The sequence below is a fragment of the Haliotis rubra genome, unplaced genomic scaffold (assembly GCF_003918875.1).
Source record: "Haliotis rubra isolate DU_JTF1 unplaced genomic scaffold, ASM391887v1 Scf295, whole genome shotgun sequence".
NCBI classification, from domain to species: Eukaryota; Metazoa; Mollusca; class Gastropoda; order Lepetellida; family Haliotidae; genus Haliotis; species Haliotis rubra.
Window position 1 is genome coordinate 815,884 of NW_025766963.1, and position 13,080 is coordinate 828,963.

Here is a 13,080-nt window from a genome sequence, read left to right on the forward strand (position 1 = left end):
CATGTGACTGCGGGGGATGGTATCAAAGCAGGGACCGTCCAGATTAAGGTCTTAGACTTTAATTCACTGAGGTCTGAGAAATCGCGGCAATTTGGGGCTTACTTGCCAAACTGCGTCCTTTGTCTTGAACAAAAGTTGTGGCTGAAAAACACATTGATTCGGGACCACCCACTCCCGAGAGTCTTTGTGCTGTGTAAGCCAAGGGTTTTATCAATGAGAAGCAATCCATCGCAAGTTATGGAGTATAGTATATCGGGAGTTGGTGCTTTCTCCAGGCCTCCTTGTGCAATGCGACTTCACGGTTCTTATACTTTGACACAGGGTAATCTGCGTCCCACCATCCGACCAGGGGATAAATGCATACCATAAGATAGTTTAAAACTTATCAAATTTTAACTATAAATTGTAGGTTTGTAATACTTATCCTATCTCACGCGATGGATTCTCACCAGACCTTCCCCACATCACAGATAACTTGGGGCTTTAAGACGAGAATGATAGTAGTGGGATGTCATGTGACTGTCCTGGGCACTTTGCACGCTTGACAGGGATGATTGACGTGTCCAGGAATGGGAACGGTGGGGAGCGATCGAATGGGAGAGAGGCCAGAAGATTTGATTTGACTTAGCCTACAGCATGTTTCTACGCCATGGTCGAAGTAAGAGAGTGAAGTGCATACCATGAGATAGAATAAGTATATAATTATACAATTTATAGTTACAATTTCCAATATCTAAAACCAGTAGCTGAATTGAATACATAGGTAAGGAAGATTTAAAATATTGTTAAAAAATAGTGAGGTTGACATTTGAGGTTTATTTGTTCAATAAATAGAAGTAGCTGACATTTGCAAGACAAGAATTTATTGTGAGGGATATTGATTATTTGTCCTCTTGTTAGATCATACAGATAATATTCAGAATTACACAGAAAATTGATTTCATCACAAAAGATAACCTAACAGTTATCATCAGGACTCATTTATGCACATGCAAAACATACACAATAAAGGTAGAAGTGTTACAGTATCATAAATATTATGCATTCTAAAAGTATTTGAGTAATAATGATCTTGTTTTGTTTTGACATTAAATGACTCTTTTGTTTTTTCCAGGACCATAACTCCAAACTGGGAATGAAGATTGAGATGTTACAAGAAAAGTAAGCTATAATGGGTTTTTTTTACAAAGTTTTCATCAGATGTTGATTCTTTTGTGCCAAGACACTTTTTTCACAATTTCTTTATATATAGATTGATATGTGTTTTATGTCTACTGGGGCAGGATAGCCTACGACCACAGTCTCAGACGGTTATAGCTGAGCACATATCTATACCTGATAAAACATTGAATTAATCTGCCCAACCCATAAGTTAAAATGCTTCAAAGAAATATTTGGTTGTGTAATCATAAATGATTCGTAAAATGTGTTTGAGTACCTACGTGCGGCAGCTAGTTTGTGTGATCTGGACTTTTCTCCATGAACAATTCAACTGGATTTCTAGATTTTACATAATGAACATTTCAATATTATATAGCCATTATTTATGGTAACATGGATTAGCCAATAGCACATTGCAGGGAGAGCCACATTCAAATGATCACTCAACCATGCCTATTGCCAGTTGAGACACACCATTTTCAACTCTGTTTTTCTGAAACATGGCTTTCCTGGGCTATAACCACGCTGAGTAATCATAAAGACACAGTCCAACAGTAGCTCTCACAGGCTGATGAACTGGAATACTGGTCTATTGACCAAGTATAGACTTAAACTGACAATAAACCTTTTATCTCTGTAATTCTTATTTCACAAATTACGGAAGCTCTAATGGAGAATACTAACGCCCAAAAAAGTTTTCATAGGGGTAAAGGCATTCTAAAAGTCACCTTCCATGATTAAAATTGAACAAAACGTTTGTAAAATAGGTAAAAACACGTTAAAAACCCACTCGTATTTCCGCCTATTACGCAAACACCCGACAATTAATGAGCAGAAACAGGTATCATGTGACACGAAGTCTTATGCGCCCATTGCCGATGGCTTCCAATTTGATTTTACCAGACAACTTGATAGTGACCATGGATTATGAAGTTGTAAAAGATGTTGCCGATGTCATTTTTGACATGGATGTTAGACCATATCAGTAAGAGTGGATTTTAAATCTTGCAAGAGAAACTTCCAGTGAAGAATCAAGCGAAACGGAGGCACTTTTAACTTTCTGTTACTCGTCCTCAATGCAGACTGTTTTGAACCACATTCAACATTGACAATGGATACTCACATATACGTTGTCAGCAGAGCATGTTTCCACAACATTTATAACATCAAGAAAGTGTGTTACCATCTGGATACACCTACCGCCAAGCTTGTTGATGCAGTGTCTTGTGTCTTCCAAGATTGATTACTGTAATGCCCTGTATGCAAATCTTCCAAACAAAGACATCTTCAAGCTACAGAGGATTTAGAACTCGGCAGCTAGGTGTATCTCTAAGATTCCTAAATCAGAGCATATAACACCAGTTCTCAAAACCTTGCATTGGGTCCCGTCTCCTCTTGTATTGTCTACAAGGTTTGCTGCATAACTCTTCAATGACAGTTATCCATCATATCTAAAGGACCTGATCTCCCTTTACTCCCCAGAACACTCACTCCGACGTCCAATGATCACCAAATAAATCAACTTCTTTCCACCTCTATGATGTCTGATTGTGCCTTTTCAGTTTGCAGTCCCATGTTCTGGAACTCTCTACCTTCAGAATTAATGACCACTATATCCAAAGAGAATTTCAATTGTCTCCTCATAATGTACCTCTTTTGCATTGCCATTCACTAGACTCTATGGAATTTGTCTGTACATATGTTCCTTGACTTTTTTTTATTTTTTCAAAGTGCCATTGAGCACCTATTGATGGATACGATGTGCTATTTAAATCCATTATTATGTTCTACGGATTAAAAATAATGATATAAATTAATTCATTAGCCTTATCAAGAAGGACATGGTCAGGTTTGTTGGCTGGAATTTCTTTTGAGGCTGAATATGGGCCTATTCCAAGAAGTTTAAAATCATCTTGTTCCATGATGCCCTGGACATGTTCAGGGTCGTACGTACCATGGATGGACATTTGAGTCAGAGCCACAGGCATGGTGAAAACAATAGTAGAAGCAACGAGCCATACCATCATGTCTTTTAAGATATGCTGTTTGTGCCAAGGAACAGCATCCACTGACAAGGTGTTGGTCAGTATCTGTACATTCATTACACAGTCGACATTTCATGTTATATTTTCTTTAGAACCACATTGAGGTGATTGTGAGTGGGAAGTGACTAGTCCAGAGCAGCAAAAGGAAGCCCTCAGTTTCAGATTTAAGACCAGCCGCCTTTATCCGATTGCTGTTCTGTTCCACACACTGCATGTACACACGATGCTATGGCTTCTCCACAAATCACCGACTTTGGGCAGACTTGGTGAATGACTTCACTTGGTTTACTCACATTGCTGTACCGTCCAGCAGAACAGTGCCATCAACAAAATCAACCTCAAATTTCAGATTGTGTCCAAAAACCTTGGCACACTTAAAATAGCTGTGTAATTTCTTGCTGTCTTCATGACTCTTGACATGAGTAGTGTAGAGGGTAGCGGTCTGATATCACTCTCTCAAGAACGATGGGATTGTATCCGGCCAAGGACGAAGTGGTCAAAACACTGGAAACCATGGACGCCTTTTGTTTGCGACAAATAAGCGACATCAAACACCAACTAGAAATGAACGTGATGTACGAAGCCTAGAAATGAACGTGATGTAGGAAGCGCATTGTGCAAAAAGTACCACAGAGCCATAAATACTGTTGTATAGACACAACAGTAGGGGCAGCCAGCGTCTGCTTATTATCGACTATCGGAGGCACACCCGTTGTCCAAGGGTTTGCGACGGGACATAAGCCATGAGTAGAATCCCGCTATTGCAGCAGCATCGAAGGCCTTTCACCTTGAATGTTATCGGTCGTGCTTATCTGATCGAGATAAATGCACAGCTTGCGATAGGGAACTGGGTTGGGCAATTTCGTGCCCATCACGGTGGTTTGCGGTGGTATATCGTTCAACGTCAACCCAAGCGTTCTGGCCAGAGGTCGGACGAATTTCAAGTTGTCTTTCCCGTTGTTCGATAGCACGACCACAGGTTTCGACCAAGCCAAGTGGCCATTTTCAATAACAAGCCCAGCAGCCACGAGACGATGCTGCTTGGGATGCCTGGGAGTGCTTCGGCGGCTAGTTTAGCGAGTGCTTTCCTGGGAGATTTCAGATGTTTTTTTATCCTGTCTCTGACATCGTCAGTAGGGTGGCGTGGTGGCATGCTGCCGCCGGTCAGGGAAACGACTCAGGTCGATATGATGAAGCCGAGCGCCGTCAGAACACTGGTGATGATGATCCCTTGTTCCCGGAACAGAGTTTGGATCCTGTTGGCTAATGTGGTGTCTTCGTTTAAGACTCTGCCGATGCTTTCTCACTCTTGGCTGATTTGCAATCGGAGCATTTCTCAGTTGGTGGAAGCCGTTTCCAGTTGGGACAATTTCTGGTCTTCGCGCAATGTTTTGGTCATCATGTCGACCTCGTATTGGTCCTGTGTTTCTGTGAGTTTTCTTTTCTCAAGAGCTATGCGGTCGTAAGTGTGTTCACTTTCTCAATGTTGTTCAAGAGCTCTCCACGTATGGTTCTCAGCCTCGTCTAGAGTTTTAAGTTCTTGATGGGAACACCGCTGTGGCTCCGAGCTCGGTACTTGCTGTTTGCAGATCTTTGGTGGCCATCAGTGGAAGTTTGGGTCATCCGCCGCCGTAATCTGTCTGGACGAAGTTGACGCCGTGTTTTCCGACCAGAGTCGACAGAGCAAGGGTTTTTCTCGTACGGGTGTTCATGAGATCGACCACCAGATTTATCAATTTTGAGCTTTGAATAGTCATGGTACGGGGGCACGACATAATTCTTATCTCGCCTTAAAGCATCGTAATAATCATTCACGGTCTGCTTTAAGAGTTCGCCTACGGTGTCGCCTATGGACGAGGTGTCTGCGGCATCATCATCATCATCATCAAGCAACGGGGTGTTGTGGTAGTTAAATTGTCCATTCCGATATCGTCGCTGCCTTCAGCCATTATCCATTTATATTAAATTTATAATTTATATTACAATGTTGCAATACGAAATAAAGCTGGATCCTTTCCGAAGATTGAGGGAACCGCTCAGAGTCAAAGCCGTTTGTCAATCCGTGACGATCACTAACAATCCGAGCACAAGTAAACAAAACCAAACACTGCTGGTTCGATTCCCCAACCTGGGTGAGAATGACGTCATAGTCCCGGCTCTACTGGCTTTTCAGATCACTTTGGAATCCGAGGACAGCAAAAGAGAACTCATGAAGAACATCGGTCGAGCCATCGTCAAGAAACGAGGGAACGAGGTCCTGAGCATCTACGACAGTGGCGTATTTTTCAGTTACACAGACCTCTGGAGAACCAAGAGCGAAAGAGAAAACATGAAATACCAAGGTATTTGTGAGCATGTGTGCTGATTTGTTGAGGTTGCACACGGGGTATGCTTTTGAGCAAGGTACGTGCATCCATTTTAGAGAGGAAGATAAAGCCGTAGCCGGGGTGTTCGGGAACGGGTTTTGCATTCTGCTCAACTTCGAGATGCTCGAGGGACACATGCCCTTTTATCAAGCCATGCTGGGCGACAGGCTGGAATACAAACTCACATTCAATGACTACGGCAAAGTTATCCTTACACCAGACGGCACCGAGGCCAGCTACGTCGTCGACAACATTTCCCTGGAGTTCGACATGGTCACGAGCCCGGAACTGGCCCGGCAGATTCGCAGCCAGTACTCGTGAAAGCTGTCCATCCGGTACAATCGCGTTTTGCTGCACTGGAAGATCGTCAAGGACAAGAGTGACACGCTGTGGAACATCCACCTGAATGTGAAGGCCCGACCAATGAAAGGCATTTTGATAATTCCTGCTGTGGAATACCAGCTGTTTCGAAGAGACAGCGAAGCCATTTGGAACCCCGATATCACCAAAGTGGAAGTGACCGTCGAGGGCGTGCCCAACCAGCTGTTCAGCCAAGGCATAAGAGCCTACCAACAGTGGGACGAAATCTGAAAACTACCGGCCATCAAATGTGCGCTGGAAATCAACGCGGTTGTCAAGGATCTTCCAACTCGCTCAGACAATACCTAACCACCAAGTACACGCAAAGGCAAAGGCAAAGGCAAGCAATACTTGGGCAATAATAATATCACCGCTGAGAAAATTTACAAGATGTCCACCGAAGAAGTCGACAAACTGTACTCGAGATACGAATCCAGACTCGGCGCTGAAATGACAAAAAACACAGGGTTGGTGAAAAAGGCAGGTTAGCCAAAAACAGAAAGAAAGAAAAATCACCGTCAACGGGCCCTGTACACCATAGCAGCAGCATGCATCACCGTTATCACTGCATTGATATACAAATTCAAATCGTCAACAACACCACAGCCACCTCTGCCTAGGATGCTTCCACCGCCACCTAAACAACAATTAGAAGTAAACCCACATATCATGTTATAAATAGAAAAAAATTATCTTTAACTCTTTCAACACCAATCAACCAGAAGCTTTTACTGCCATGACACCGAGTTCCCAGAGACTCTAAGGTCATAGATCAAGCCTATGTTTATCAATGAAAATATGAGCTTGTAAAATGTTATTGCAACTACATATCATACACCATTTGAAAGATCTAATCCTACTGTTCATAAATATGAAATTTATTTCATCATATTATTTAAATAATACAACTACAACTGAAATATATTTATTTTTAATGAAAATGCAAGCTTACATTTATAATGTCCAGATAAACCACGAAAGAAGCAAAAACTACGGCGATTTTTTTTCCATACATTTGTGACATGTCTTAATATCCCTGTGCCTGTTCCTTTTATATTTTCATTTTTACGTAATCAGAAACTTATTATAAAAAAAATTCTTAAATAATATGTATGGTCGCCTACTTCCCGATACCAGCGGCTTTCCACTCGGTAACATGACACGACAGCAGAAAATACCTCCGTTTTCGAAGCTTCATATGAATAATATGAGAGGCGATTCGTTTGATGGCAGGTATCGTTCGAAAGCTCTGAACATCAACAATATCACTGTACCCTTGCCAAGAGTATTTTCAAAGTTGTAAGAAGCGATTTTATTGGATAAAGATTGGTTTCTGATAACGCTTTTTCGTCACAGTCTACTATAAGGATCGTGATTGGTCAAAATCAGGCAATCATATTACAGCAATGGATACCTTTACGAAAACGAAAACCTTTAGATATACCCGGTAGACGAAAGTTTTGGGTAAAATAATGCTATTCTGAACGTATTAAGCAAGAAATCGCTACCTATACATTAATTATGGAACTTATTGGATGTATCGTGCTAGGTTATGACCTGTGACAAAAATGCTTTATGCATATATTTTCGCATTAAACATCGTGTCCGAGTGTGAAGATTGAGGCGGCGAAAGCCGAGATGTCACTTGTCAGTGACTTGACTTGCATCACATGATCGCACAAAAAGATGGAAATAGTAGTTTATATGTACGTTTGACAGCTTTCATAATGGTCTTGTTGATTTTATTCATTGGTTTATTCAATTTATTTAATGATTTCCTCGAAACATCGTTACTTTGGTCTCTGACAATTTTATTGTGGACCCGCTGCCGAAGCATGTGTCCGAGAATTGTTGTTTTCAATAACATTGCGAAAAATAGTTTATAATTGTAATTCTGCCGATAATATATGATCAGTTGAAATGTAGTAAATTTTTTCAGACATTGTAAAAAGTGATAGATTTAATATATGTCAGGTAGGTTCCTAAAATTATATCTCATTCTGACGTGACTACTGTCTGGCCGATTAATCGGCCTCCGGTGTCTGGGGACTCATAACGTTGTGGCTGATTATTCACCCTGCGGTGTTGAATGGGTTAATACATAGAGAATATTACACTCGGTCTCAATACATACGAATTATACGAAACGAGTGTCCTTCCTATGGTAAAAAAACATAGGAAGGACACTCGTTTCGTATAATTCGTATGTAATGAGACCGAGTGTGGTATTTTATTTATTACCCACGTCTTACATGCATTGAATTGACAAAATAGCATATTTTTGTTATTGTTATGGTTTCAAACCGAAACCGGTTTCATTAAGAGGTTGCGGAAGAATTTTGTTCTGAAGTACACTTTTGCATGACGTCACACTGTATTGACGTCACTACGCCATTCTCGTCTGTCCCCTTGGTAACCGACATCACGATGCATGTCAGTTGTCATCGCCTCTCGTACAGTCTCCTACAGTAAACTACTCCGTAGCACCCCGTTTCTTGGTTTGCAACTGCTTCACTCGGCTAACATCACTGGTGGAAACATTGCGTTTATGTTTTATATGTCTCAGTTCGACTCACAATTAAACAGCGACACGGCAACGTTCGCAATGTTTACATTCCCACAATGCATCTAACTTGTAGAATGAATGAATTCACGTGTTTGTTATGAATGAACAAGTAGTTCCGTAACAAGGTGACCTAACTGAGAGGTCATCGGTTATCCAATCAAATCGTTAGAATCTCAGGTCAAGTCGTTACGTCACAGGTCAATGCGATACGACACTCGTGTGACGTACAAGATTAGTATGCAACTACCCATACGTTGACCATGTGGGTAATAAATATACATACAATGTGAACCATCGACGGAAAAACATTCGTTAACGATGAGTATCACGCCGCCGTGGTCAGCAGACTTGCCATAGCCTACGCTTGATTGAGCATAGTGATCACCAAACAACCGGCACCCAAACTCGAAATTCAACCTGCAAGACATGGGCATGCTCGTGTTCAACTTTGGACTGGCGATGGCCACCAAAGTCATGCTCGTCAAGCAAGGCATCATTCCGGAAAATATATTGAAATAAAATGATAATTAAACATATATATTATAGATGGCCACAATAGCGATGATGGTCGGCTGGGCATTAGTCACTGCCCTGGCGTTTTCGGGCAGCAATTATCTCTTTTCTTTTTTACGAACATCCAATGCAGCAGCAGCTGAAATAGAGGCAGAACTGAAACGTCATGATTTAGCTCTAGAGCAATTACAGGCCATGCAAGCCAAGTACGCTAAAAATGCATGCAGAGAATGGATTTCATCCACGACCAACTCCAGCAAGAAAATCACAAAGTGCATACTTTCAACAGCGTCAAAGAAGCCATGAAAGACTATTTCCTTGCAACGGGAAGAAGACTGGCTCCCCTGGGAGATGAGCCCACCCTGTCTGAGTATTACACGCCTTCTTCGAATCAGAAAAAAAGCATGTTGATCTTCGTTGTGTTAGGCCTTGCCACGACAGTCTTCATCGCCAAACAATTAGACTAGTGTATATCTAGGTGCATACATACGAAGACCAGAAACGCTCCATATCGTTGCAAATACGTGCTTCTGGGAAAAGCCAAGACCTTCAGCAATAAATGCACGACAGAGTACTGCGGAATACACATGATGTCTATCAGAGAGGGATTTGCAACCAACACGTGTTTGGTAGACGGTGTTTGAGTAAAATGCCATTACGGAAAATCTCAACTGTTGGACATTAAATTAACTGTTAAACAGTTGAAAAACCAAGCCAGAGAGCTCGGGCTGCGCAGGTACTCCTAGCTTTGCAAAGCCAAGCTGATCGCATTGCTGGAAGACAGCAAGCCGGTCTAACTTAGATTCGTGCCCACAGAGCACGCTGTTGGTAAGTATCTGCGAGGCTGGCGGATGGTCGTCGACTCGAAAATTGATTTCGATCGGGTCAAGCCGCTGATAGCCAGCAAGCTCGAGGAGCAGCTGTACGATTTGCGAAGCTCATTATCAGTACAGAATATATATGCTTTGCCCCTGATTTCTGACTATGCAACTTCTGCAGGGTACATCTATAATTTAAAACAGTGTCAGATTGACCTCTATCTAAAGTAAGAAATTTCAAATATTGTTTGATACTGTTAACAGTACCATAAAAAAAATGGAAGTATGGTACCTTTCTTTAAATTCTTCAAATGATAAAAATTCTTTATTCTCATCAACCAAATTATCAATTACAACCGCAGCTGAACAGGGATCAAGGAGTGTACCTCCCCAGTGCCTAGGAAGTCAATAAGCTCATTACTGGCTTCTTCCCACATTTGCTAATCACTTGTATAAACTCTTCTCTTGTATAAACAATGCCCATTATCTGTACATCTCACTCTTTCATCTCCTGTTTCTTATCCAGTTTATTGTATATACATGCAACACTGGCTTCTTGTACATTTAGTATATATGCTCATTGGTGTATCTTGTTTGTTTCAATTCACCTGATGAAGGGGCAAGGAATAGCCCAGAAATGTGGCATATGTTACGGTTAATAATTTGCTGTGACAAAAGGTTTAAAAGTCCCCTTTGAACCAGCAAAATAGAACACAGACAAGTCTAAAATATTCAATAATATATTGAACAAACAATATTGGATCAGACACAGCCTACAGCAAGCCGGAGATACCACGGTAGGAATCATTGCATTCATTGGTATCTCCTAACCGAGCACATTATGGGCTGAGTCTCTAACTTCCCGGCTATGGTTGATGGTATACACTTAGATCCAAGTGACAGCTTCAACCGGAAGTGACATCATAGAACCAGAAGTGACGTCATATCCAGAAGTGACATCACAAGGTGGAAACGGAGGACACTTAATTTGTTTAATAGAGACGTCAGATTCATGGTGAGTGACGTCATATCTTAGAGATTGGTTCAGGGAACCGGGAAATGATGTCATAGAATTGGAAGAGACGATATATAACTGGAAGTGACGTCAGTAGACTGGAAGTGGCGTCATCAGACCCGAAGTGACGTCATAGATCACCAGAAGTGACATCATAGCATCTAAGGAGATTTTGGTTTAATGGTGATTTACGATAGATCAGATAGAATCATGCTAGAAATAAAGGGAACTATCGTAGTCCGGGTTAAGTCGTCAGGAACCAAGTAATCATCATTAGTTAAGGATTAGGATTATCATTTTATCAATTCTGTCAACCATATTTGGAAGGAAGTTAGAAGACTCACCATCTCTGGGAATGTATTCCCTCACTTCTACTGACAAATCTAGAGATAATTATATTTATCTATGACTAAGTCATAATTATTCATAGGAGGTTGAGTAATCAACTTTCAGCTAGTTGTATAGAGGGTATTATCTTCTAAGGGTAACCCCTCCTTCCTTACTTGGGATTCAGGCTACCATAATCCAGAGGGAATGTTTATGTTATAATTAGTAACAATTACATGTATTGTTAGTAATTGTTAGTAAACTTACCTCTGGATTATGGGGAGTAGTTCCCATCCAATATCCTCCCCGCGATGTATCCTTAGAAGATGTTATATGTGTGTTGTTTCTTTTTTAGAAAAATTATGAAGGGTTCTACAACTTCTAGATAAACAATACAGTGACGTCATGATCAGGGGAGATAACTCAGGGTTAGGATAGGCATACCACTAGGAATAGCTATGACTTAGTGTTTAAAATTTCATTTGATTTTCTGTATGTATCTGTGAATCCACAGGAATAAGGCTACCATAATCCAGAGGTAAGTTTACTAACAATTACTAACAATACATGTAATTGTTCCTTTTGCAGGGGGTATTATTTTTTACACCGTCCGTCCATCTGTGTAAATTCGCAGAGCAGAACATAAAAAAATTCTTCACCAAACTTTGCACATAGATAGGTCTGGTGGCGAACTGGTGCTTTTTGGTAGTTTTAGATATTTTAATAAAATATTTTCTGTGTTTCCATGGAAACAAGTAGACTTTGATTGAAATTGGTGGTAGTGCTCTTTTCGGGATGCAGAACTTTAAAATTGTTCAATGTTTCTTCACCAATCTTGCCACATCTGTAGTTTTGGATTTCTGAATAAAATAATGTTTGCGTTTCCATGGCAACAAGTTTGACTTCGACTAAAATTGGTGGTAGTACTCCTTGCCAAAGCAGAATTTAAAAACCTTTCAATACTCTCCTTCCACTTTAAAGGTATACAAGAATCTAATGACATAAATCAACAGTACCACTCCATTTCCAATATCAACATTACTAAGGTACATCAAACCATAGAAGCACTCGGGCAGTCTGTTGTTGATACAAGTTTGATATATAAGTTTTTGTTAGATCAATGTGAACAAGTTACAATTGACATAGTCATAACTAGTTGACATATTCATGAAGGTTATTTTACCATTGCAGCGGATATTGATGACTTTGTCTTCTTGTTTTTATCTTAGTTGGCACAGCATCTTTCCTCAATTTTGCTTTCGATTTTCCTAACCATGTTTCTTTTGTTTGTTCTTTTTGGATGGACTGGGACACCCCTGTGAACACAATATCCCATCTTGCATTTATTGCAAACCAAGAATAATCACCCCATTGTTATGTAGATGAATGCGCTGTAAACAAAGGGAAAAGGCGGATGTCTCACCGCTGACATCACAGCCTGGGCTCTGCCAAGGCTTCAATCACCAAGCTTTCCAGATTAGAGTCACAAGACTTAAATTCCTTGGGCTTGCTGGAAGTTGAAACCACATTTACACGGGAGCGCCCACTCCCTGGGAGTTTTTGTGCTGAGTAAGCCAAGGTTTTTTTTTGAAGAGCAAACCATCACAAGTGTAGGAGTTATGTAGTCAATTAGGCGATTGTACTCATAACAGGACTCCTTGTGCACCATCATCACATCACCATGGTTGTCATCCAACACTCAGACACAATTAAATCTGCAGCCCTGTATTTGGCGTCTACCAATGCTAACAGTATGATGGAGAAGAATCCCTGTAGTTATGGTATAGACTTCCAGAGGATGGTGGTTTTCTAATGGCGACGTGCTTCACATCTAAGGCTCCCAGAGTATGGGGGAGGTTCCATTATCTTGGATATCCCAGATGAGTGATCTCCATTCCTGCTCAGTATG

At 40.9% G+C, this 13,080-nt stretch overlaps 1 protein-coding gene across 1 annotated transcript in view; it reads left to right on the forward strand.

Moving 5' to 3' along the window:
- LOC124282195 (ankyrin repeat domain-containing protein 26-like) overlaps nucleotides 1-13,080 on the forward strand; it is an 895,780-nt gene that overhangs the window by 579,814 nt on the left and 302,886 nt on the right. The window contains exon 31 of the mRNA XM_046718159.1: nucleotides 1,115-1,161. Coding sequence (XP_046574115.1) covers nucleotides 1,115-1,161 — 47 coding nt within the window. The remainder of the gene's footprint in view (nucleotides 1-1,114; nucleotides 1,162-13,080) is intronic.